This window comes from Phoenix dactylifera, unplaced genomic scaffold (genome assembly GCF_009389715.1).
Source record: "Phoenix dactylifera cultivar Barhee BC4 unplaced genomic scaffold, palm_55x_up_171113_PBpolish2nd_filt_p 000474F, whole genome shotgun sequence".
Lineage (NCBI taxonomy): Eukaryota > Viridiplantae > Streptophyta > Magnoliopsida > Arecales > Arecaceae > Phoenix > Phoenix dactylifera.
Window position 1 is genome coordinate 259,660 of NW_024067896.1, and position 26,535 is coordinate 286,194.

Sequence of the window (26,535 nt, forward strand, 5' to 3'; positions counted from 1 at the left end):
GCTGCTCAGTACAACATAAGCTCACTAGTTAATGCTTTTGAAAACAAGCAGCAAATGGATATTCTGAACCGGAAAACCATGCCTTGTTAAGATTTTTGCTAGGAGTATGCGTTGTACAATTAAGACGACTCAAGCATGCATGCACATGTCAGAATTGTTCATCCCAGATCAAGTAGGGCATATGTAGACAATAAATGTTTTTAAAATCGGACCGTCTGGTCCGATTGGTTGAACTAAGACACGGTCGCACAACCGGTTGATACAAAAGAATTGTTGAAAGTGGTCACAACTCAGTCAAATAGAAAATACCGGACAAATTGGCTGATCCGGTCTAGTTTCACCATTTTTCTTGGAAAAAAACTTAGATTTTTTGCATAGATACCTTTATAAATATCGGACTTTACATGAACATCCTTCTAAATTGATATTTGCATGTATATCCTTGTAAAGCTCTGTTATTATACAAATACCCGTAATATAACGGTTGTTCTAACGGTATTAAGAAAAATCATATTCACATTAATTAAAAATAAAATAAAATTTTAAAATTACGCTACTATCCCTGTCTTCTTCTTTTGCTATCGGGATGGCGATCTATTTGCATGTCTATCCATTAAGGGTATTTTAGTCATTTTAATTTAAAACTGTTAATTTTTTAACGTCATTAGATAGCATGGGTACTGTTACGGGGGAACTTAGCCACCATGCCCCACGTGACCGGCACGCGCGCCCAGGAAGACTACGACTGCCCCTTGATCCAGCAATCCGACCTCGGATTGGATATCTTCGGCTCCGCAGCCCGACCCCGAGTCGGCTGCCCCTTGGTCCAGCAATCCGACCCCGGGTCGGATATCTTCGGCTCCGCAGCCCGACACCGGGTCGGCTGCCCCTTGATCCAGCAATCCGACCTCGGGTCGGATATCTTCGGCTCCGCAGCCCGACCACGAGTCGGGTGCCCCTTGATCCAGCAATCCGACCTCGGGTCGGATATCTTCGGCTCCGCAGCCCGACCCCGAGTCGGGTGCCCCTTGATCCAGCAATCCGACCCCAAGTCGGCAATCTCTTGACAACAACAGACTGTTCCCCTGAGGCACGCCGCGGCCCCCTGCTCCACTACTCCCTGCAACGGCCGTATCTGGCGCTGCCCCACGATCCCCTGTAACAGCCGTACAAAGCGGAGCTCCACTATGCCCTGCCATGGCCGTACCCAGCGCTGCCCCACGACGCCCTGTAACGACCATGTCAGTGGCAACCCCATCGGGCCACACGATAACCAATCCCCAAAAAACCCCCCAGCCTGATATATATGCGGCTGGGGGGGGGAAGGGGAGGGTAAGCAAGATTTTCCAGAGTATTATCTTACCTGCTACCTCTTCTTCTCCTTCGATCTCCCCTAACTTGATCGTCGGAGGACCCCCAGCAACAGTTGGCGCTAGAGGAAGGGCACGGATCTCAGAGCGATCGTAATGGCACGGCGAGGTGGTCGTGGAGCTTCCAATGCTCCCGGTCGCGGGGCCTCTCGCGCCTCTGGCCGGGAGGCCGCTGCATCTCCAACACACTCTCAGCAACACTCCACCGCCCCACCGCCCATTCAGACGGTCGAAGCCGCCCAGTTCGACCAGCTAACCCAGCAGGTTCGCACCCTCGCGGAGGCGGTGCAGAATCTGCAGGGTGCGATGTCCCGGGCGCCGCAGCGGGCTCAGGAGCCGCCGCTGCCTGAGCGTTCGCCTGTCCTCCTCAACCCGCACTCCTTCCTCTCCCATGGGGAGGAGCGCCGGCGCGAGGAGGATTCTCGAGCACGCTCCATTCTGCCGGGACCTTCCCACCGGAGCTGCGCGGGGTACGAGAGGCGGGCCCGGGCGCGTTCCCAGACCCCCCAGTCCTCGAGGAACCCGCGCTCCAGTCGGTCCCCCTCTCGCCGCTCCTTGTCTCCCACCCACCGGTCGCGCTCCCTGGACCGGCGGGTGGACGATCTCCACCGACAACTCCAGGTCCTGAAGGGCCATTCCAAAGATCCCTTCGCCGACTTAGAGATCTCCTCCCAGCCGGCGCTTGCCTCGAGGATCCTGCGGACCCCGAATCCGCCGGGGTTCAAAATGCCGGCGATCGAGCCCTATGACGGGGCGGCGGACCCGCGGGATCACGTCGAGAGTTTCAGGACCCTTATGCTCCTCCACGGAGCATCAGATCCCCTTCTCTGCAAGGCTTTCCCGGCAACCCTCCGTGGCCCGGCGAGGGCGTGGTTCGCCGGGCTGGAGGCTGACTCAATCCGGTCCTTCGACTAGTTCACCCGCCTCTTCATCACTCATTTCGCCGTCAGTAGCCGGCGGCGACTGGTCTCCGATTCCCTCTTTGATGTCCGGCAAAACGAGGGAGAAAGCCTGCGGGATTATCTTACCCGCTTCAACAGGGCTACGCTGGAGGTCCGGAACCTGAGTCAGGAGGTAGCTCTTTCAGCCCTGAAGCGTGGCTTCCGGAAGGGCAGACTCACCTTCTCCCTGGACAAACGCCTGCCGCGGAGCTTCCCAGAGCTGTTGTCCCGGGCGAACCAGTATGCGGACGCCGAGGAGGCGGCCGCCCACCGGAGCAAGGAGGCCGTCGAGATCCCTCCAAAGCTTGGGAAGAAAAGGCGGAAAGAGGCACGCCAGAGGAGGAGCCCGACGCCCCAGCGTCGGCGCAGAAGCCCGTCGCCAGCGAAGAACCACGGCGCCCCACGCCCTCGTTCTCCGCCCTGACGTTTCAACCGGTACACCCCTCTCCTGACTCCCCGGGCCCAGATCCTTATGGAGATCAAGGGGCGGGAGGACCTGATTACGCCTAAAGAATAACGCGGCTATCGCAGTATATATTGGGGTGTCGATTCCACAGGGAGAAGGTAGGAACACTAAAAGGAACTACAAAACTAAAAAGAAATATCAAAGCAGTAAAATGTGATGTGAATGTTTAAAAGTAAATTGACAATTAGATTGTAGTAGTGAAAAGATGTGACCAGAATTAATGGCAGCAAAGCATCGGGAATTCCTCACTTGAATCAGGTAATTCCATTCATATTTGATCCATTGGATAACTCAATTAGAGATCATAGCACCAGATTCTCTAATTGGAGGATATAGCATTACAATCAAAATATTTAGTGATAATTCTAGAAAATCATTCTCCTCTTTTAAAACCAAGGATTGCTATCCTTTTAGACTCAGATTCAAAGACAAAAATATACCCAATGGCAATATTTCAGCAAAAAATCACACTAACTGGATAAACAATCAAATCTAGATATAATCAAGCACCTCAACAATTCTATAGAAAAAGACATGGCTGAATCTATGAAAAGAATAGGTTCAAGATTATTCCAACACAAGAAAGATCTATGGATGAGAAATGATAAACAAAAATTGTATCAACATGAGAATCTATTACATAGATCAAATATAAATGAAACTACCATCATCCAAGCGAGTTCATCCCTAGCTTCACCAAAGAATTAGCTCTCCATGAATTTTTGGCTCCTCTTGATGATTTCTTTGTAATGCAGCCTTTTTTTTTCTTTAGAACGGCGTGCTCCCCAAGTATATATATGATTTTGGGGCTAAAAACCCTAGGAAACACGACTTAGACACGTTTGCATGTGTTTTTCCGACTTTACCCTCGAGCACCAACATCAGCATGAGGTTCGGGAGACTCTCCAGATCGCATCTGATCTTTAAATTTTATGTTCTTATAGTCATTTGAAAGCTCTGGAAGTCTAATTTCCAACAAAATTTGAATCATCTCAATTGGACTTCTGTAGCTCCCGAAATCATCAAAATACTACACAAAGGTCTGATTTGTCAGGGCCCAGGCTGGCGGTTTAGGGAAACCTAACTTTGCAACTTCATAACTTTCTCTCTAGAGCTCCAATTGACCTGATTCTTGATGCATATGAAACCTCAACATGTCTACTTCATCTCCACTAAGTTTCATTTCATTCGGACTGCAATGGGATATTCAATCTTCTTAACTCCATTCCTATAATAAAATCACCAAAATCAATTAAGACTTGGACACTTTGTGAAGTAAAGTTCAGATTAGAAAAATATCATAAAAATATCCAAATCATGCTTAAGTCTTAACAATTTAGCCTAAAGTGGTAGTGTTAAAAGGTACATTTTCATGCACCTATCACACCTCCCAACCAGCTTATTGCTAGTCCCTAGCAATTTAAGCGAAGAAAAAGAACGGACTATATCCAACCCAGTGTAGACAGCTTTTGCATGAGCTAAGCAATAATATTCAAGTATAACAAATAAAGTACTCGCAAGAGATCAACAATACTATCAAAATCAGTCCATCAAGAGCAACTCCCAGAATTCGTGTGTGTGTGTACTCTAAGCCGTAACCATCTTACCACCAACCCTGACACATACAACGTCGAGAACATTTCAAACAAAAGCTTCAACTCCATATCTCACAGGTATAATATTCAATAGTAGACTGGTGTAAGGGGTCTCTCTATGGAGTTGAGAAAGGGTGTTCACACAAATATATGAGAAGGCAAGTGTTCATGAACAAGCAACAAACAAGCATTGATCTTATGATAGGATCACCAACCATTGGGAACTCAACCATTCTTACCACAAACCCACTTAGGATCAAAAAGGTCAATAATAAAAGGTTGTAATGAGGCTAAAGTTAAGTAAAATAAAAATAATAAAAGGATGGATAAGAGAATTCAAAAGAACTTTCCAGTACATGCTAGAGGTCTTCACAAGATATAACATCAAGCACAACTTCCTCAAACCGCTTGTACCTTTTTTTTTTCTTTTCTCTTTTTTTTTCCTTTTTTTTTCACGCTAGTCATACCATTTGGTTATTTCATCAACAACTTCATACTAGCATTTTGAACCTGTGACAAGCAGTTTGGGAACCAATAGAATCATTTTCAGAATGGAGATTAGAGCCTGAGACATTTTCAAGGCCTGTGGTAATAGAAAGCTGAAGCTGCTGGTGGAGTTGATTTGTTTCTTTGTTTCTTTCTCTTTTTTTTTTCTTCTTCCTTTTTTTTTTTTTTTAACACAACCTTTGGTTGCAATTATGGAGTCCATTTCAGCAAACCTGCCAGCACCAATGAGAAACCACCACAGTACATCCCCTTTCTTGTCTTCATTATTTGTGGACCAATTATTTATCATCCCTAGCATGTACTTGAAAATAAAAGGTAGGAAAGATATAATAATTTAGGCTCAACTCCAATGTGGAGGGGGGGTAAGGACATATGGGTTTACAAAGGAAAGGGTTCTTTTTTTTTTTCGGCTCAAAATGGCTTCTAATGGATAAAACATGGGTTAGCTTGAAAGGCTCAAACGTTCATCCTAAATTGACCTTCATTATCTCCTAAGTATAATAAACCAACATACCACAAACTGTGCAATAAAAATTCCCAATAGAGCAACCAATTCAAAAAAATCAATGAACGCATGCCACAAGTCTCTGAACATGATGAACTCTCTCTCTCTCTAATACTCACCAATGCGTAAATACTTAAGTTTGAGAGTTCTCTAATTGTATGCATTGAACATCCATCAAACCACAAGTCTTAGATGCGTGCATAAAAAAAGAATTCAAAGGGTGTCTTAATAGTGTGACTAAGATAGAAAAATTGACTCCAGCAAAAATACTTTGTAATCATTTGTTTTTTTTTTAAAGCAAATTCATGCAAAAACATATACACATGGGCTGCCCTCCCCCAACTAAAACATGACATTGTCCTCAATGTATGGAAATAAAAGCATAGAAAACAAAATAGGATAGAGGTCACCTGATTAGCGGAGCACAAATCCATGGTAAAAACAGGAAGCTGGCAAACCTGAAAATTAAACTAAGGAAACCAAACAAAATAAAACAAAACAAGCAAAAACAAAAACTGAAACAAAGACAAAATAAAGAAAAACAAAAAGAAACAAGGAAAAAGAGAAACGTACCTGCATGGGTATAGCATCACTGTTCGTAGACGGGGTCCATGAGAAGAATATCTTCCTCTACTGGAGCCTCTTTCTCAAGGACCGGCTTGAGTCTCTGGCCATTTACCTTAAGCATCCGACCATCTCTAGGATCCTCTATCTCTACCGCTCCATTCTCAAATGTATGCTTTACCACAAAAGGACCAGTCCACCTAGATCGTAATTTACCAGGGTGTTTATGAAGCCTAGAATCATATAAGTATACTCGTTGATTAGGTGCAAACGTTTTTCTAAGAATATTTCTATCATGAAATGCCTTTATCTTAGCCTTGTAAATTTTAGAATTTTCATAAGCTTCATTTCGCAACTCTTCTAACTCGGTCATCTGGAACTTCCTAAGCTCACCGGCTTCAGGTAAATCAAAGTTAAAGTTCTTAATAGCCCAATAGGCTCTATGTTCTAGCTCTACCGGTAGGTGGCAAGGTTTACCAAAAACAAGCCTATAAGGTGACATGCCTAGGGGGGTCTTGAAAGCTGTACGGTATGCCCAAAGTGCATCAGTTAATCGCAATGACCAATCCTTTCGGTCGGGGTTAACCGTTTTCTCTAAAATACGCTTAATCTCTCTATTAGCAAGCTCTACCTGCCCACTTGTTTGAGGATGGTAAGCTGTAGAAATCTTATGCACCACCCCATACTTCCTCATCAATGCTTCAAAGGAACGGTTACAAAAATGTGTACCCCGGTCACTAATGATAACACGTGGTGTACCAAAACGAGACAACACATTTTCCTTTAGAAATTTAATTACTGTCTTATTGTCATTGTTCCTACAAGTTGCAGCCTCTACCCATTTGGACACATAATCTACTGCAACAATAATATATAGATAACCAAAAGAAGGAGGAAACGGTCCCATAAAATCTATACCCCAGCAATCAAAAATTTCTATCACTAAAATTGGATTCAAAGGCATCATATTACGACGGGACAAAGCTCCTAATTTTTGACATTTCTCACAAGAACGACAATAAACATTTGTGTCTCGAAACAATGATGGCCAATAAAATCCACACTGCAAAATTTTTGCAGCGGTTTTCTTCATAGAGAAATGGCCTCTACAAGCTTGGGAATGACAGAATTCTAAGACACTTGCTATCTCATCATCTGGGACACATCTCCTCATAATTTGGTCAGGACAGTACTTAAAAAGATGTGGATCATCCCAATAAAAAGAACGTACCTCTGTTAAGAACTTCTGCTTATCCTGTGCATTCCAGTCTGATGGCATCTCACCTGTTACCAAATAATTGACAATATGTGCAAACCACGGCATGGAGGTGATAGAAAATAATTGTTCATCTGGAAAATCATCACGGATCGGTGGTGTATCTGTAGTATCCTCAAATATTAACCTTGAGAGGTGATCAGCCACCCCATTCTCTAAACCCTTCTTGTCCTTGATGGTTAGATTAAATTCCTGCAAAAGCAAGATCCACCTAATTAATCGCGCCTTAGCATCCTTCTTTGCGAGAAGGTACTTAAGGGCTGCATGATCTGTAAAAATTGTAATAGGCGAGCCAATCAAATAAGCACGGAATTTATCTAATGCAAATACTACAGCTAGTAGTTCTTTTTCAGTAGTAGAATAATTCATTTGAGCACTATTTAAAGTCCTACTAGCATAATAAATGACAAAGGGCTTTCCCTCTCTCCGTTGACCTAAGACAGCCCCTACTGCGTAGTCACTTGCATCACACATAATTTCAAAAGGTAAACTCCAATCTGGTGGCTGCATAATGGGAGCTGAAGTGAGCTTCCCAATAAGCGTTTGGAATGCCGCTTGGCACTCTTGTGTCCACTCAAATAGGGTATCCCTAACTAGAAGGTTACACAATGGTCTAGATATGGCAGAAAAATTCTGGATAAACCTCCTATAGAAACCAGCATGACCAAGGAATGATCTAACATCCTTCACAGTCTTAGGTGTGGGCAACTTAGAGATCAACTCAATTTTGGATTGATCAACCTCTATTCCCCTAGAGGAAACAATATGGCCCAAAACAATACCCGAAGGCACCATAAAATGGCATTTCTCCCAATTCAATACAAGGCCTTTTTCTTTGCAACGAGCTAGAACCCTTGTTAAATTAAACAAACATTCATCAAAGGAGTCACCAAAAACAGTCAAGTCATCCATAAACACCTCCATGCAATTCTCAACCATATCACTAAAAATACTCATCATGCACCTTTGAAAGGTAGCTGGAGCATTACACAAACCAAATGGCATACGACGAAATGCATAAGTTCCAAAGGGACATGTAAAAGTGGTCTTATCTTGGTCCTCTAAAGGATTCCTAGAAGATGGGGCATGGTATGGAGGTGTAGAATAAGCTCTAGGCAGCTGTGGTTGTGCAGGATGTTGCGGGTCAGATTTCCAACTAAAGTTAGGATGGTTCCTCCAACCAGGATTATAGGTATCTGAAAAGGGTGTAAAAGGCTTCTTGTACATACCTAGGGCATTACAATGTTCCTCATACACACCCCTCATTTCAGCAAATGTGGGACAATCGTGAGCTAGGTGATCCACTCCACCACATACAAAACAGGGTCCATGGGACTCAACACGAGAAACAGTATGTGTAACCTTTGTATCCTTTGTTTTTAAGGCCTCTAACTCCCTAGTCAGAATTTCTATCCGGGCCTTGAGATTATCCTCCTCTCTAAGATGGTAAATTCCTCCACTAGAAGGAGTAGCTGTAGGTCGTGACCTACTAGTACTATCAGTCGCACTAGGTCCTGTCCAAGTATGAGCTTTCTCAGCTAGATCATTCAGGTACTCTATGGCCTCATCCGGATCTTTCTGCAAGAACTCACCATTACACATCATCTCTACAAATTGGCGCTCTCTAGGTGTAAGTCCCTCATAAAAGTAACTAACTAAACGCCAACTCTCATAGCCGTGATGAGGACACAAGTTCAACAAATCTTTAAACCTCTCCCACACCTGATACAAAGTCTCACTATCCTTTTGTGCAAAGGTTGAAATCTGTCTCTTCAAACCACTGGTCTTATGGTGGAGGAAGTATTTGTTAAAGAAAACCTGTGTCATCTCATCCCAAGATCCTATTGACCGCGGTCTCAGTGAATACAACCAAATTTTCGCTCTATCTTTCAGAGAAAATGGAAAAAACTTAAGTCTAACTGCATCTATTGTACCGGGTTGACTATGAAAAGTCGCCACTACCTCCTCAAACTCTCTAATGTGCACGTAAGGATTTTCATTCTCTAAGCCATGAAAGGTAGGAAGTAACTGTATCATTCCTGGTTTAAAATCCTGTTGTGGGACATTGGGTGGGAACATAATGCATGACGGTGTGGCTGTGCGTGTAGGATGGAGATAGTCCTGGAGAGTCCTAATGGGCTGATCTTCGTGATTGCTCATGGTGTTAGAATTAGATGGCGTATCGGGCAAATTCACAGGAAAAGTGTCAGGTTCTAATTCTGGTCTTCTTGCAAATCTACCTAACTCGTCTCTATGCCTACGCATGCAACACAAAATATATGTATATTATTTTTATTTTATTTTATTTTATTTTTTTTGCACAATCAAATCAAAACTATGAATGAAATAAACTGAAGACAAAAAGCAAGAGAAAAAAAAAAGAAGAAGAAGGAACGAGGTTACCGCTTTGACGAATTAATTCAGCAAACCTATTCCTTGAAGCGCTTCTTGTACCGTTCTCCCCGGCAATGGGGCCAAAATTTGATTACGCCCAAAGAATAACGCGGCTATCGCAGTATATATTGGGGTGTCGATTCCACAGGGAGAAGGTAGGAACACTAAAAGGAACTACAAAACTAAAAAGAAATATCAAAGCAGTAAAATGTGATGTGAATGTTTAAAAGTAAATTGACAATTAGATTGTAGTAGTGAAAAGATGTGACCAGAATTAATGGCAGCAAAGCATCGGGAATTCCTCACTTGAATCAGGTAATTCCATTCATATTTGATCCATTGGATAACTCAATTAGAGATCATAGCACCAGATTCTCTAATTGGAGGATATAGCATTACAATCAAAATATTTAGTGATAATTCTAGAAAATCATTCTCCTCTTTTAAAACCAAGGATTGTTATCCTTTTAGACTCAGATTCAAAGACAAAAATATACCCAATGGCAATATTTCAGCAAAAAATCACACTAACTGGATAAACAATCAAATCTAGATATAATCAAGCACCTCAACAATTCTATAGAAAAAGACATGGCTGAATCTATGAAAAGAATAGGTTCAAGATTATTCCAACACAAGAAAGATCTATGGATGAGAAATGATAAACAAAAATTGTATCAACATGAGAATCTATTACATAGATCAAATATAAATGAAACTACCATCATCCAAGCGAGTTCATCCCTAGCTTCACCAAAGAATTAGCTCTCCATGAATTTTTGGCTCCTCTTGATGATTTCTTTGTAATGCAGCCTTTTTTTTTCTTTAGAACGGCGTGCTCCCCAAGTATATATATGATTTTGGGGCTAAAAACCCTAGGAAACACGACTTAGACACGTTTGCATGTGTTTTTCCGACTTTACCCTCGAGCACCAACGTCAGCATGAGGTTCGGGAGACTCTCCAGATCGCATCTGATCTTCAAATTTTATGTTCTTATAGTCATTTGAAAGCTCTGGAAGTCTAGTTTCCAACAAAATTTGAATCATCTCAATTGGACTTCTGTAGCTCCCGAAATCATCAAAATACTACACAAAGGTCTGATCTGTCAGGGCCCAGGCTGGCGGTTTAGGGAAACCTAACTTTGCAACTTCATAACTTTCTCTCTGGAGCTCCAATTGACCTGATTCTTGATGCATATGAAACCTCAACATGTCTACTTCATCTCCACTAAGTTTCATTTCATTCGGACTGCAATGGGATATTCAATCTTCTTAACTCCATTCCTACAATAAAATCACCAAAATCAATTAAGACTTGGACACTTTGTGAAGTAAAGTTCAGATTAGAAAAATATCATAAAAATATCCAAATCATGCTTAAGTCTTAACAATTTAGCCTAAAGTGGTAGTGTTAAAAGGTACATTTTCATGCACCTATCACACCTCCCAACCAGCTTATTGCTAGTCCCTAGCAATTTAAGCGAAGAAAAAGAACGGACTATATCCAACCCAGTGTAGACAGCTTTTGCATGAGCTAAGCAATAATATTCAAGTATAACAAATAAAGTACTCGCAAGAGATCAACAATACTATCAAAATCAGTCCATCAAGAGCAACTCCCAGAATTCGTGTGTGTGTGTACTCTAAGCCGTAACCATCTTACCACCAACCCTGACACATACAACGTCGAGAACATTTCAAACAAAAGCTTCAACTCCATATCTCACAGGTATAATATTCAATAGTAGACTGGTGTAAGGGGTCTCTCTATGGAGTTGAGAAAGGGTGTTCACACAAATATATGAGAAGGCAAGTGTTCATGAACAAGCAACAAACAAGCATTGATCTTATGATAGGATCACCAACCATTGGGAACTCAACCATTCTTACCACAAACCCACTTAGGATCAAAAAGGTCAATAATAAAAGGTTGTAATGAGGCTAAAGTTAAGTAAAATAAAAATAATAAAAGGATGGATAAGAGAATTCAAAAGAACTTTTCAGTACATGCTAGAGGTCTTCACAAGATATAACATCAAGCACAACTTCCTCAAACCGCTTGTACCTTTTTTTTTTCTTTTTTCTTTTTTTTTTCCTTTTTTTTTCACGCTAGTCATACCATTTGGTTATTTCATCAACAACTTCATACTAGCATTTTGAACCTGTGATAAGCAGTTTGGGAACCAATAGAATCATTTTCAGAATAGAGATTAGAGCCTGAGACATTTTCAAGGCCTGTGGTAATAGAAAACTGAAGCTGCTGGTGGAGTTGATTTGTTTCTTTGTTTCTTTCTTTTTTTTTTTCTTCTTCCTTTTTTTTTTTTTTTTTAACACAACCTTTGGTTGCAATTATGGAGTCCATTTCAGCAAACCTGCCAGCACCAATGAGAAACCACCACAGTACATCCCCTTTCTTGTCTTCATTATTTGCGGACCAATTATTTATCATCCCTAGCATGTACTTGAAAATAAAAGGTAGGAAAGATATAATAATTTAGGCTCAACTCCAATGTGGAGGGGGGGTAAGGACATATGGGTTTACAAAGGAAAGGGTTATTTTTTTTTCGGCTCAAAATGGCTTCTAATGGATAAAACATGGGTTAGCTTGAAAGGCTCAAACGTTCATCCTAAATTGACCTTCATCATCTCCTAAGTATAATCAACCAACATACCACAAACTGTGCAATAAAAATTCCCAATAGAGCAACCAATTCAAAAAAATCAATGAACGCATGCCACAAGTCTCTGAACATGATGAACTCTCTCTCTCTCTAATACTCACCAATGCGTAAATACTTAAGTTTGAGAGTTCTCTAATTGTATGCATTGAACATCCATCAAACCACAAGTCTTAGATGCATGCATAAAAAAAGAATTCAAAGGGTGTCTTAATAGTGTGACTAAGATAGAAAAATTGACTCCAGCAAAAATACTTTGTAATCATTTGTTTTTTTTTTTAAAGCAAATTCATGCAAAAACATATACACATGGGCTGCCCTCCCCCAACTAAAACATGACATTGTCCTCAATGTATGGAAATAAAAGCATAGAAAACAAAATAGGATAGAGGTCACCTGATTAGCGGAGCACAAATCCATGGTAAAAACAGGAAGCTGGCAAACCTGAAAATTAAACTAAGGAAACCAAACAAAATAAAACAAAACAAGCAAAAACAAAAACTGAAACAAAGACAAAATAAAGAAAAACAAAAAGAAACAAGGAAAAAGAGAAACGTACCTGCATGGGCATAGCATCACTGTTCGTAGACGGGGTCCATGAGAAGAATATCTTCCTCTACTGGAGCCTCTTTCTCAAGGACCGGCTTGAGTCTCTGGCCATTTACCTTAAGCATCCGACCATCTCTAGGATCTTCTATCTCTACCGCTCCATTCTCAAATGTATGCTTTACCACAAAAGGACCAGTCCACCTAGATCGTAATTTACCAGGGTGTTTATGAAGCCTAGAATCATATAAGTATACTCGTTGATTAGGTGCAAACGTTTTTCTAAGAATATTTCTATCATGAAATGCCTTTATCTTAGCCTTGTAAATTTTAGAATTTTCATAAGCTTCATTTCGCAACTCTTCTAACTCGGTCATCTGGAACTTCCTAAGCTCACCGGCTTCAGGTAAATCAAAGTTAAAGTTCTTAATAGCCCAATAGGCTCTATGTTCTAGCTCTACCGGTAGGTGGCAAGGTTTACCAAAAACAAGCCTATAAGGTGACATGCCTAGGGGGGTCTTGAAAGCTGTACGGTATGCCCAAAGTGCATCAGTTAATCGCAATGACCAATCCTTTCGGTCGGGGTTAACCGTTTTCTCTAAAATACGCTTAATCTCTCTATTAGCAAGCTCTACCTGCCCACTTGTTTGAGGATGGTAAGCTGTAGAAATCTTATGCACCATCCCATACTTCCTCATCAATGCTTCAAAGGAACGGTTACAAAAATGTGTACCCCGGTCACTAATGATAACACGTGGTGTACCAAAACGAGACAACACATTTTTCTTTAGAAATTTAATTACTGTCTTATTGTCATTGTTCCTACAAGTTGCAGCCTCTACCCATTTGGACACATAATCTACTGCAACAATAATATATAGATAACCAAAAGAAGGAGGAAACGGTCCCATAAAATCTATACCCCAGCAATCAAAAATTTCTATCACTAAAATTGGATTCAAAGGCATCATATTACGACGGGACAAAGCTCCTAATTTTTGACATTTCTCACAAGAACGACAATAAACATTTGTGTCTCGAAACAATGATGGCCAATAAAATCCACACTGCAAAATTTTTGCAGCGGTTTTCTTCATAGAGAAATGGCCTCCACAAGCTTGGGAATGACAGAATTCTAAGACACTTGCTATCTCATCATCTGGGACACATCTCCTCATAATTTGGTCAGGACAGTACTTAAAAAGATGTGGATCATCCCAATAAAAAGAACGTACCTCTGTTAAGAACTTCTGCTTATCCTGTGCATTCCAGTCTGATGGCATCTCACCTGTTACCAAATAATTGACAATATGTGCAAACCACGGCATGGAGGTGATAGAAAATAATTGTTCATCTGGAAAATCATCACGGATCGGTGGTGTATCTGTAGTATCCTCAAATATTAACCTTGAGAGGTGATCAGCCACCCCATTCTCTAAACCCTTCTTGTCCTTGATGGTTAGATTAAATTCCTGCAAAAGCAAGATCCACCTAATTAATCGCGCCTTAGCATCCTTCTTTGCGAGAAGGTACTTAAGGGCTGCATGATCTGTAAAAATTGTAATAGGCGAGCCAATCAAATAAGCACGGAATTTATCTAATGCAAATACTACAGCTAGTAGTTCTTTTTCAGTAGTAGAATAATTCATTTGAGCACTATTTAAAGTCCTACTAGCATAATAAATGACAAAGGGCTTTCCCTCTCTCCGTTGACCTAAGACAGCCCCTACTGCGTAGTCACTTGCATCACACATAATTTCAAAAGGTAAACTCCAATCTGGTGGCTGCATAATGGGAGCTGAAGTGAGCTTCCCAATAAGCGTTTGGAATGCCGCTTGGCACTCTTGTGTCCACTCAAATAGGGTATCCCTAACTAGAAGGTTACACAATGGTCTAGATATGGCAGAAAAATTCTGGATAAACCTCCTATAGAAACCAGCATGACCAAGGAATGATCTAACATCCTTCACAGTCTTAGGTGTGGGCAACTTAGAGATCAACTCAATTTTGGATTGATCAACCTCTATTCCCCTAGAGGAAACAATATGGCCCAAAACAATACCCGAAGGCACCATAAAATGGCATTTCTCCCAATTCAATACAAGGCCTTTTTCTTTGCAACGAGCTAGAACCCTTGTTAAATTAAACAAACATTCATCAAAGGAGTCACCAAAAACAGTCAAGTCATCCATAAACACCTCCATGCAATTCTCAACCATATCACTAAAAATACTCATCATGCACCTTTGAAAGGTAGCTGGAGCATTACACAAACCAAATGGCATACGACGAAATGCATAAGTTCCAAAGGGACATGTAAAAGTGGTCTTATCTTGGTCCTCTAAAGGATTCCTAGAAGATGGGGCATGGTATGGAGGTGTAGAATAAGCTCTAGGCAGCTGTGGTTGTGCAGGATGTTGCGGGTCAGATTTCCAACTAAAGTTAGGATGGTTCCTCCAACCAGGATTATAGGTATCTGAAAAGGGTGTAAAAGGCTTCTTGTACATACCTAGGGCATTACAATGTTCCTCATACACACCCCTCATTTCAGCAAATGTGGGACAATCCTGAGCTAGGTGATCCACTCCACCACATACAAAACAGGGTCCATGGGACTCAACACGAGAAACAGTATGTGTAACCTTTGTATCCTTTGTTTTTAAGGCCTCTAACTCCCTAGTCAGAATTTCTATCCGGGCCTTGAGATTATCCTCCTCTCTAAGATGGTAAATTCTTCCACTAGAAGGAGTAGCTGTAGGTCGTGACCTACTAGTACTATCAGTCGCACTAGGTCCTGTCCAAGTATGAGCTTTCTCAGCTAGATCATTCAGGTACTCTATGGCCTCATCCGGATCTTTCTGCAAGAACTCACCATTACACATCATCTCTACAAATTGGCGCTCTCTAGGTGTAAGTCCCTCATAAAAGTAACTAACTAAACGCCAACTCTCATAGCCGTGATGAGGACACAAGTTCAACAAATCTTTAAACCTCTCCCACACCTGATACAAAGTCTCACTATCCTTTTGTGCAAAGGTTGAAATCTGTCTCTTCAAACCACTGGTCTTATGGTGGGGGAAGTATTTGTTAAAGAAAACCTGTGTCATCTCATCCCAAGATCCTATTGACCGCGGTCTCAGTGAATACAACCAACTTTTCGCTCTATCTTTCAGAGAAAATGGAAAAAACTTAAGTCTAACTGCATCTATTGTACCGGGTTGACTATGAAAAGTCGCCACTACCTCCTCAAACTCTCTAATGTGCACGTAAGGATTTTCATTCTCTAAGCCATGAAAGGTAGGAAGTAACTGTATCATTCCTGGTTTAAAATCCTGTTGTGGGACATTGGGTGGGAACATAATGCATGACGGTGTGGCTGTGCGTGTAGGATGGAGATAGTCCTGGAGAGTCCTAATGGGCTGATCTTCGTGATTGCTCATGGTGTTAGAATTAGATGGCGTATCGGGCAAATTCACAGGAAAAGTGTCAGGTTCTAATTCTGGTCTTCTTGCAAATCTACCTAACTCGTCTCTATGCCTACGCATGCAACACAAAATATATGTATATTATTTTTATTTTATTTTATTTTATTTTTTTTGCACAATCAAATCAAAACTATGAATGAAATAAACTGAAGACAAAAAGCAAGAGAAAAAAAAAAGAAGAAGAAGGAACGAGGTTACCGCTTTGACGAATTAATTCAGCAAACCTATTCCTTGAAGCGCTTCTTGTACCGTTCTCCCCGGCAATGGGGCCAAAATTTGATTACGCCCAAAGAATAACGCGGCTATCGCAGTATATATTGGGGTGTCGATTCCACAGGGAGAAGGTAGGAACACTAAAAGGAACTACAAAACTAAAAAGAAATATCAAAGCAGTAAAATGTGATGTGAATGTTTAAAAGTAAATTGACAATTAGATTGTAGTAGTGAAAAGATGTGACCAGAATTAATGGCAGCAAAGCATCGGGAATTCCTCACTTGAATCAGGTAATTCCATTCATATTTGATCCATTGGATAACTCAATTAGAGATCATAGCACCAGATTCTCTAATTGGAGGATATAGCATTACAATCAAAATATTTAGTGATAATTCTAGAAAATCATTCTCCTCTTTTAAAACCAAGGATTGTTATCCTTTTAGACTCAGATTCAAAGACAAAAATATACCCAATGGCAATATTTCAGCAAAAAATCACACTAACTGGATAAACAATCAAATCTAGATATAATCAAGCACCTCAACAATTCTATAGAAAAAGACATGGCTGAATCTATGAAAAGAATAGGTTCAAGATTATTCCAACACAAGAAAGATCTATGGATGAGAAATGATAAACAAAAATTGTATCAACATGAGAATCTATTACATAGATCAAATATAAATGAAACTACCATCATCCAAGCGAGTTCATCCCTAGCTTCACCAAAGAATTAGCTCTCCATGAATTTTTGGCTCCTCTTGATGATTTCTTTGTAATGCAGCCTTTTTTTTTCTTTAGAACGGCGTGCTCCCCAAGTATATATATGATTTTGGGGCTAAAAACCCTAGGAAACACGACTTAGACACGTTTGCATGTGTTTTTCCGACTTTACCCTCGAGCACCAACGTCAGCATGAGGTTCGGGAGACTCTCCAGATCGCATCTGATCTTCAAATTTTATGTTCTTATAGTCATTTGAAAGCTCTGGAAGTCTAGTTTCCAACAAAATTTGAATCATCTCAATTGGACTTCTGTAGCTCCCGAAATCATCAAAATACTACACAAAGGTCTGATCTGTCAGGGCCCAGGCTGGCGGTTTAGGGAAACCTAACTTTGCAACTTCATAACTTTCTCTCTGGAGCTCCAATTGACCTGATTCTTGATGCATATGAAACCTCAACATGTCTACTTCATCTCCACTAAGTTTCATTTCATTCGGACTGCAATGGGATATTCAATCTTCTTAACTCCATTCCTACAATAAAATCACCAAAATCAATTAAGACTTGGACACTTTGTGAAGTAAAGTTCAGATTAGAAAAATATCATAAAAATATCCAAATCATGCTTAAGTCTTAACAATTTAGCCTAAAGTGGTAGTGTTAAAAGGTACATTTTCATGCACCTATCACACCTCCCAACCAGCTTATTGCTAGTCCCTAGCAATTTAAGCGAAGAAAAAGAACGGACTATATCCAACCCAGTGTAGACAGCTTTTGCATGAGCTAAGCAATAATATTCAAGTATAACAAATAAAGTACTCGCAAGAGATCAACAATACTATCAAAATCAGTCCATCAAGAGCAACTCCCAGAATTCGTGTGTGTGTGTACTCTAAGCCGTAACCATCTTACCACCAACCCTGACACATACAACGTCGAGAACATTTCAAACAAAAGCTTCAACTCCATATCTCACAAGTATAATATTCAATAGTAGACTGGTGTAAGGGGTCTCTCTATGGAGTTGAGAAAGGGTGTTCACACAAATATATGAGAAGGCAAGTGTTCATGAACAAGCAACAAACAAGCATTGATCTTATGATAGGATCACCAACCATTGGGAACTCAACCATTCTTACCACAAACCCACTTAGGATCAAAAAGGTCAATAATAAAAGGTTGTAATGAGGCTAAAGTTAAGTAAAATAAAAATAATAAAAGGATGGATAAGAGAATTCAAAAGAACTTTTCAGTACATGCTAGAGGTCTTCACAAGATATAACATCAAGCACAACTTCCTCAAACCGCTTGTACCTTTTTTTTTTCTTTTCTCTTTTTTTTTTCCTTTTTTTTTCACGCTAGTCATACCATTTGGTTATTTCATCAACAACTTCATACTAGCATTTTGAACCTGTGATAAGCAGTTTGGGAACCAATAGAATCATTTTCAGAATGGAGATTAGAGCCTGAGACATTTTCAAGGCCTGTGGTAATAGAAAGCTGAAGCTGCTGGTGGAGTTGATTTGTTTCTTTGTTTCTTTCTTTTTTTTTTTTTTCTTCCTTTTTTTTTTTTTTTTTAACACAACCTTTGGTTGCAATTATGGAGTCCATTTCAGCAAACCTGCCAGCACCAATGAGAAACCACCACAGTACATCCCCTTTCTTGTCTTCATTATTTGCGGACCAATTATTTATCATCCCTAGCATGTACTTGAAAATAAAAGGTAGGAAAGATATAATAATTTAGGCTCAACTCCAATGTGGAGGGGGGGTAAGGACATATGGGTTTACAAAGGAAAGGGTTCTTTTTTTTTCGGCTCAAAATGGCTTCTAATGGATAAAACATGGGTTAGCTTGAAAGGCTCAAACGTTCATCCTAAATTGACCTTCATCATCTCCTAAGTATAATCAACCAACATACCACAAACTGTGCAATAAAAATTCCCAATAGAGCAACCAATTCAAAAAAATCAATGAACGCATGCCACAAGTCTCTGAACATGATGAACTCTCTCTCTCTCTAATACTCACCAATGCGTAAATACTTAAGTTTGAGAGTTCTCTAATTGTATGCATTGAACATCCATCAAACCACAAGTCTTAGATGCATGCATAAAAAAAGAATTCAAAGGGTGTCTTAATAGTGTGACTAAGATAGAAAAATTGACTCCAGCAAAAATACTTTGTAATCGTTTGTTTTTTTTTTAAAGCAAATTCATGCAAAAACATATACACATGGGCTGCCCTCCCCCAACTAAAATATGACATTGTCCTCAATGTATGGAAATAAAAGCATAGAAAACAAAATAGGATAGAGGTCACCTGATTAGCGGAGCACAAATCCATGGTAAAAACAGGAAGCTGGCAAACCTGAAAATTAAACTAAGGAAACCAAACAAAATAAAACAAAACAAGCAAAAACAAAAACTGAAACAAAGACAAAATAAAGAAAAACAAAAAGAAACAAGGAAAAAGAGAAACGTACCTGCATGGGCATAGCATCACTGTTCGTAGACGGGGTCCATGAGAAGAATATCTTCCTCTACTGGAGCCTCTTTCTCAAGGACCGGCTTGAGTCTCTGGCCATTTACCTTAAGCATCCGACCATCTCTAGGATCTTCTATCTCTACCGCTCCATTCTCAAATGTATGCTTTACCACAAAAGGACCAGTCCACCTAGATCGTAATTTACCAGGGTGTTTATGAAGCCTAGAATCATATAAGTATACTCGTTGATTAGGTGCAAACGTTTTTCTAAGAATATTTCTATCATGAAATGCCTTTATCTTAGCCTTGTAAATTTTAGAATTTTCATAAGCTTCATTTCGCAACTCTTCTAACTCGGTCATCTGGAACTTCCTAAGCTCACCGGCTTCAGGTAAATCAAAGTTAAAGTTCTTAATAGCCCAATAGGCTCTATGTTCTAGCTCTACCGGTAGGTGGCAAGGTTTACCAAAAACAAGCCTATAAGGTGACATGCCTAGGGGGGTCTTGAAAGCTGTACGGTATGCCCAAAGTGCATCAGTTAATCGCAATGACCAATCCTTTCGGTCGGGGTTAACCGTTTTCTCTAAAATACGCTTAATCTCTCTATTAGCAAGCTCTACCTGCCCACTTGTTTGAGGATGGTAAGCTGTAGAAATCTTATGCACCACCCCATACTTCCTCATCAATGCTTCAAAGGAACGGTTACAAAAATGTGTACCCCGGTCACTAATGATAACACGTGGTGTACCAAAACGAGACAACACATTTTCCTTTAGAAATTTAATTACTGTCTTATTGTCATTGTTCCTACAAGTTGCAGCCTCTACCCATTTGGACACATAATCTACTGCAACAATAATATATAGATAACCAAAAGAAGGAGGAAACGGTCCCATAAAATCTATACCCCAGCAATCAAAAATTTCTATCACTAAAATTGGATTCAAAGGCATCATATTACGACGGGACAAAGCTCCTAATTTTTGACATTTCTCACAAGAACGACAATAAACATTTGTGTCTCGAAACAATGATGGCCAATAAAATCCACACTGCAAAATTTTTGCAGCGGTTTTCTTCATAGAGAAATGGCCTCCACAAGCTTGGGAATGACAGAATTCTAAGACACTTGCTATCTCATCATCTGGGACACATCTCCTCATAATTTGGTCAGGACAGTACTTAAAAAGATGTGGATCATCCCAATAAAAAGAACGTACCTCTGTTAAGAACTTCTGCTTATCCTGTGCATTCCAGTCTGATGGCATCTCACCTGTTACCAAATAATTGACAATATGTGCAAACCACGGCATGGAGGTGATAGAAAATAATTGTTCATCTGGAAAATCATCACGGATCGGTGGTGTATCTGTAGTATCCTCAAATATTAACCTTGAGAGGTGATCAGCCACCCCATTCTCTAAACCCTTCTTGTCCTTGATGGTTAGATTAAATTCCTGCAAAAGCAAGATCCACCTAATTAATCGCGCCTTAGCATCCTTCTTTGCGAGAAGGTACTTAAGGGCTGCATGATCTGTAAAAATTGTAATAGGCGAGCCAATCAAATAAGCACGGAATTTATCTAATGCAAATACTACAGCTAGTAGTTCTTTTTCAGTAGTAGAATAATTCATTTGAGCACTATTTAAAGTCCTACTAGCATAATAAATGACAAAGGGCTTTCCCTCTCTCCGTTGACCTAAGACAGCCCCTACTGCGTAGTCACTTGCATCACACATAATTTCAAAAGGTAAACTCCAATCTGGTGGCTGCATAATGGGAGCTGAAGTGAGCTTCCCAATAAGCGTTTGGAATGCCGCTTGGCACTCTTGTGTCCACTCAAATAGGGTATCCCTAACTAGAAGGTTACACAATGGTCTAGATATGGCAGAAAAATTCTGGATAAACCTCCTATAGAAACCAGCATGACCAAGGAATGATCTAACATCCTTCACAGTCTTAGGTGTGGGCAACTTAGAGATCAACTCAATTTTGGATTGATCAACCTCTATTCCCCTAGAGGAAACAATATGGCCCAAAACAATACCCGAAGGCACCATAAAATGGCATTTCTCCCAATTCAATACAAGGCCTTTTTCTTTGCAACGAGCTAGAACCCTTGTTAAATTAAACAAACATTCATCAAAGGAGTCACCAAAAACAGTCAAGTCATCCATAAACACCTCCATGCAATTCTCAACCATATCACTAAAAATACTCATCATGCACCTTTGAAAGGTAGCTGGAGCATTACACAAACCAAATGGCATACGACGAAATGCATAAGTTCCAAAGGGACATGTAAAAGTGGTCTTATCTTGGTCCTCTAAAGGATTCCTAGAAGATGGGGCATGGTATGGAGGTGTAGAATAAGCTCTAGGCAGCTGTGGTTGTGCAGGATGTTGCGGGTCAGATTTCCAACTAAAGTTAGGATGGTTCCTCCAACCAGGATTATAGGTATGTGAAAAGGGTGTAAAAGGCTTCTTGTACATACCTAGGGCATTACAATGTTCCTCATACACACCCCTCATTTCAGCAAATGTGGGACAATCCTGAGCTAGGTGATCCACTCCACCACATACAAAACAGGGTCCATGGGACTCAACACGAGAAACAGTATGTGTAACCTTTGTATCCTTTGTTTTTAAGGCCTCTAACTCCCTAGTCAGAATTTCTATCCGGGCCTTGAGATTATCCTCCTCTCTAAGATGGTAAATTCCTCCACTAGAAGGAGTAGCTGTAGGTCGTGACCTACTAGTACTATCAGTCGCACTAGGTCCTGTCCAAGTATGAGCTTTCTCAGCTAGATCATTCAGGTACTCTATGGCCTCATCCGGATCTTTCTGCAAGAACTCACCATTACACATCATCTCTACAAATTGGCGCTCTCTAGGTGTAAGTCCCTCATAAAAGTAACTAACTAAACGCCAACTCTCATAGCCGTGATGAGGACACAAGTTCAACAAATCTTTAAACCTCTCCCACACCTGATACAAAGTCTCACTATCCTTTTGTGCAAAGGTTGAAATCTGTCTCTTCAAACCACTGGTCTTATGGTGGGGGAAGTATTTGTTAAAGAAAACCTGTGTCATCTCATCCCAAGATCCTATTGACCGCGGTCTCAGTGAATACAACCAACTTTTCGCTCTATCTTTCAGAGAAAATGGAAAAAACTTAAGTCTAACTGCATCTATTGTACCGGGTTGACTATGAAAAGTCGCCACTACCTCCTCAAACTCTCTAATGTGCACGTAAGGATTTTCATTCTCTAAGCCATGAAAGGTAGGAAGTAACTGTATCATTCCTGGTTTAAAATCCTGTTGTGGGACATTGGGTGGGAACATAATGCATGACGGTGTGGCTGTGCGTGTAGGATGGAGATAGTCCTGGAGAGTCCTAATGGGCTGATCTTCGTGATTGCTCATGGTGTTAGAATTAGATGGCGTATCGGGCAAATTCACAGGAAAAGTGTCAGGTTCTAATTCTGGTCTTCTTGCAAATCTACCTAACTCGTCTCTATGCCTACGCATGCAACACAAAATATATGTATATTATTTTTATTTTATTTTATTTTATTTTTTTTGCACAATCAAATCAAAACTATGAATGAAATAAACTGAAGACAAAAAGCAAGAGAAAAAAAAAAAAAGAAGAAGGAACGAGGTTACCGCTTTGACGAATTAATTCAGCAAACCTATTCCTTGAAGCGCTTCTTGTACCGTTCTCCCCGGCAATGGGGCCAAAATTTGATTACGCCCAAAGAATAACGCGGCTATCGCAGTATATATTGGGGTGTCGATTCCACAGGGAGAAGGTAGGAACACTAAAAGGAACTACAAAACTAAAAAGAAATATCAAAGCAGTAAAATGTGATGTGAATGTTTAAAAGTAAATTGACAATTAGATTGTAGTAGTGAAAAGATGTGACCAGAATTAATGGCAGCAAAGCATCGGGAATTCCTCACTTGAATCAGGTAATTCCATTCATATTTGATCCATTGGATAACTCAATTAGAGATCATAGCACCAGATTCTCTAATTGGAGGATATAGCATTACAATCAAAATATTTAGTGATAATTCTAGAAAATCATTCTCTTCTTTTAAAACCAAGGATTGTTATCCTTTTAGACTCAGATTCAAAGACAAAAATATACCCAATGGCAATATTTCAGCAAAAAATCACACTAACTGGATAAACAATCAAATCTAGATATAATCAAGCACCTCAACAATTCTATAGAAAAAGACATGGCTGAATCTATGAAAAGAATAGGTTCAAGATTATTCCAACACAAGAAAGATCTATGGATGAGAAATGATAAACAAAAATTGTATCAACATGAGAATCTATTACATAGATCAAATATAAATGAAACTACCATCATCCAAGCGAGTTCATCCCTAGCTTCACCAAAGAATTAGCTCTCCATAAATTTTTGGCTCCTCTTGATGATTTCTTTGTAATGCAGCCTTTTTTTTTCTTTAGAACGGCGTGCTCCCCAAGTATATATATGATTTTGGGGCTAAAAACCCTAGGAAACACGACTTAGACACGTTTGCATGTGTTTTTCCGACTTTACCCTCGAGCACCAACGTCAGCATGAGGTTCGGGAGACTCTCCAGATCGCATCTGATCTTCAAATTTTATGTTCTTATAGTCATTTGAAAGCTCTGGAAGTCTAGTTTCCAACAAAATTTGAATCATCTCAATTGGACTTGTGTAGCTCCCGAAATTATCAAAATACTACACAAAGGTCTGATCTGTCAGGGCCCAGGCTGGCGGTTTAGGGAAACCTAACTTTGCAACTTCATAACTTTCTCTCTGGAGCTCCAATTGACCTGATTCTTGATGCATATGAAACCTCAACATGTCTACTTCATCTCCACTAAGTTTCATTTTATTCGGACTGCAATGGGATATTCAATCTTCTTAACTCCATTCCTACAATAAAATCACCAAAATCAATTAAGACTTGGACACTTTGTGAAGTAAAGTTCAGATTAGAAAAATATCATAAAAATATCCAAATTATGCTTAAGTCTTAACAATTTAGCCTAAAGTGGTAGTGTTAAAAGGTACATTTTCATGCACCTATCACACCTCCCAACCAGCTTATTGCTAGTCCCTAGCAATTTAAGCGAAGAAAAAGAACGGACTATATCCAACCCAGTGTAGACAGCTTTTGCATGAGCTAAGCAATAATATTCAAGTATAACAAATAAAGTACTCGCAAGAGATCAACAATACTATCAAAATCAGTCCATCAAGAGCAACTCCCAGAATTCGTGTGTGTGTGTACTCTAAGCCGTAACCATCTTACCACCAACCCTGACACATACAACGTCGAGAACATTTCAAACAAAAGCTTCAACTCCATATCTCACAGGTATAATATTCAATAATAGACTGGTGTAAGGGGTCTCTCTATGGAGTTGAGAAAGGGTGTTCACACAAATATATGAGAAGGCAAGTGTTCATGAACAAGCAACAAACAAGCATTGATCTTATGATAGGATCACCAACCATTGGGAACTCAACCATTCTTACCACAAACCCACTTAGGATCAAAAAGGTCAATAATAAAAGGTTGTAATGAGGCTAAAGTTAAGTAAAATAAAAATAATAAAAGGATGGATAAGAGAATTCAAAAGAACTTTTCAGTACATGCTAGAGGTCTTCACAAGATATAACATCAAGCACAACTTCCTCAAACCGCTTGTACCTTTTTTTTTTCTTTTCTCTTTTTTTTTTCCTTTTTTTTTCACGCTAGTCATACCATTTGGTTATTTCATCAACAACTTCATACTAGCATTTTGAACCTGTGATAAGCAGTTTGGGAACCAATAGAATCATTTTCAGAATGGAGATTAGAGCCTGAGACATTTTCAAGGCCTGTGGTAATAGAAAGCTGAAGCTGCTGGTGGAGTTGATTTGTTTCTTTGTTTCTTTCTTTTTTTTTTTTCTTCTTCCTTTTTTTTTTTTTTTTTTAACACAACCTTTGGTTGCAATTATGGAGTCCATTTCAGAAAACCTGCCAGCACCAATGAGAAACCACCACAGTACATCCCCTTTCTTGTCTTCATTATTTGCGGACCAATTATTTATCATCCCTAGCATGTACTTGAAAATAAAAGGTAGGAAAGATATAATAATTTAGGCTCAACTCCAATGTGGAGGGGGGGTAAGGACATATGGGTTTACAAAGGAAAGGGTTCTTTTTTTTTCGGCTCAAAATGGCTTCTAATGGATAAAACATGGGTTAGCTTGAAAGGCTCAAACGTTCATCCTAAATTGACCTTCATCATCTCCTAAGTATAATCAACCAACATACCACAAACTGTGCAATAAAAATTCCCAATAGAGCAACCAATTCAAAAAAATCAATGAACGCATGCCACAAGTCTCTGAACATGATGAACTCTCTCTCTCTCTAATACTCACCAATGCGTAAATACTTAAGTTTGAGAGTTCTCTAATTGTATGCATTGAACATCCATCAAACCACAAGTCTTAGATGCATGCATAAAAAAAGAATTCAAAGGGTGTCTTAATAGTGTGACTAAGATAGAAAAATTGACTCCAGCAAAAATACTTTGTAATCGTTTGTTTTTTTTTTAAAGCAAATTCATGCAAAAACATATACACATGGGCTGCCCTCCCCCAACTAAAATATGACATTGTCCTCAATGTATGGAAATAAAAGCATAGAAAACAAAATAGGATAGAGGTCACCTGATTAGCGGAGCACAAATCCATGGTAAAAACAGGAAGCTGGC

General features: G+C 40.0%; 1 protein-coding gene and 3 non-coding genes across 4 annotated transcripts; 3 read left to right on the forward strand and 1 right to left on the reverse strand.

Moving 5' to 3' along the window:
- Nucleotides 1–5,973: 5,973 nt before the first annotated feature.
- On the reverse strand, nucleotides 5,974–22,848 carry LOC120106130. The gene is made up of 4 exons (XM_039119020.1): nucleotides 20,018–22,848; nucleotides 17,690–17,722; nucleotides 12,877–15,195; nucleotides 5,974–9,481 (listed from the first exon to the last, which is right to left on the reverse strand). The coding sequence occupies exons 1-4, from the start codon at nucleotides 22,846–22,848 to the stop codon at nucleotides 5,974–5,976; spliced, it is 8,691 nt and encodes a 2,896-aa protein (XP_038974948.1).
- LOC120106134 lies at nucleotides 8,897–9,004 on the forward strand. The gene has a single exon (XR_005508361.1). It is a non-coding gene; the product is annotated as a small nucleolar RNA R71 (small nucleolar RNA).
- LOC120106135 lies at nucleotides 15,796–15,903 on the forward strand. Its single transcript, XR_005508362.1, has one exon. It is a non-coding gene; the product is annotated as a small nucleolar RNA R71 (small nucleolar RNA).
- On the forward strand, nucleotides 22,694–22,801 carry LOC120106136. The gene has a single exon (XR_005508363.1). It is a non-coding gene; the product is annotated as a small nucleolar RNA R71 (small nucleolar RNA).
- Nucleotides 22,849–26,535: the final 3,687 nt, after the last annotated feature.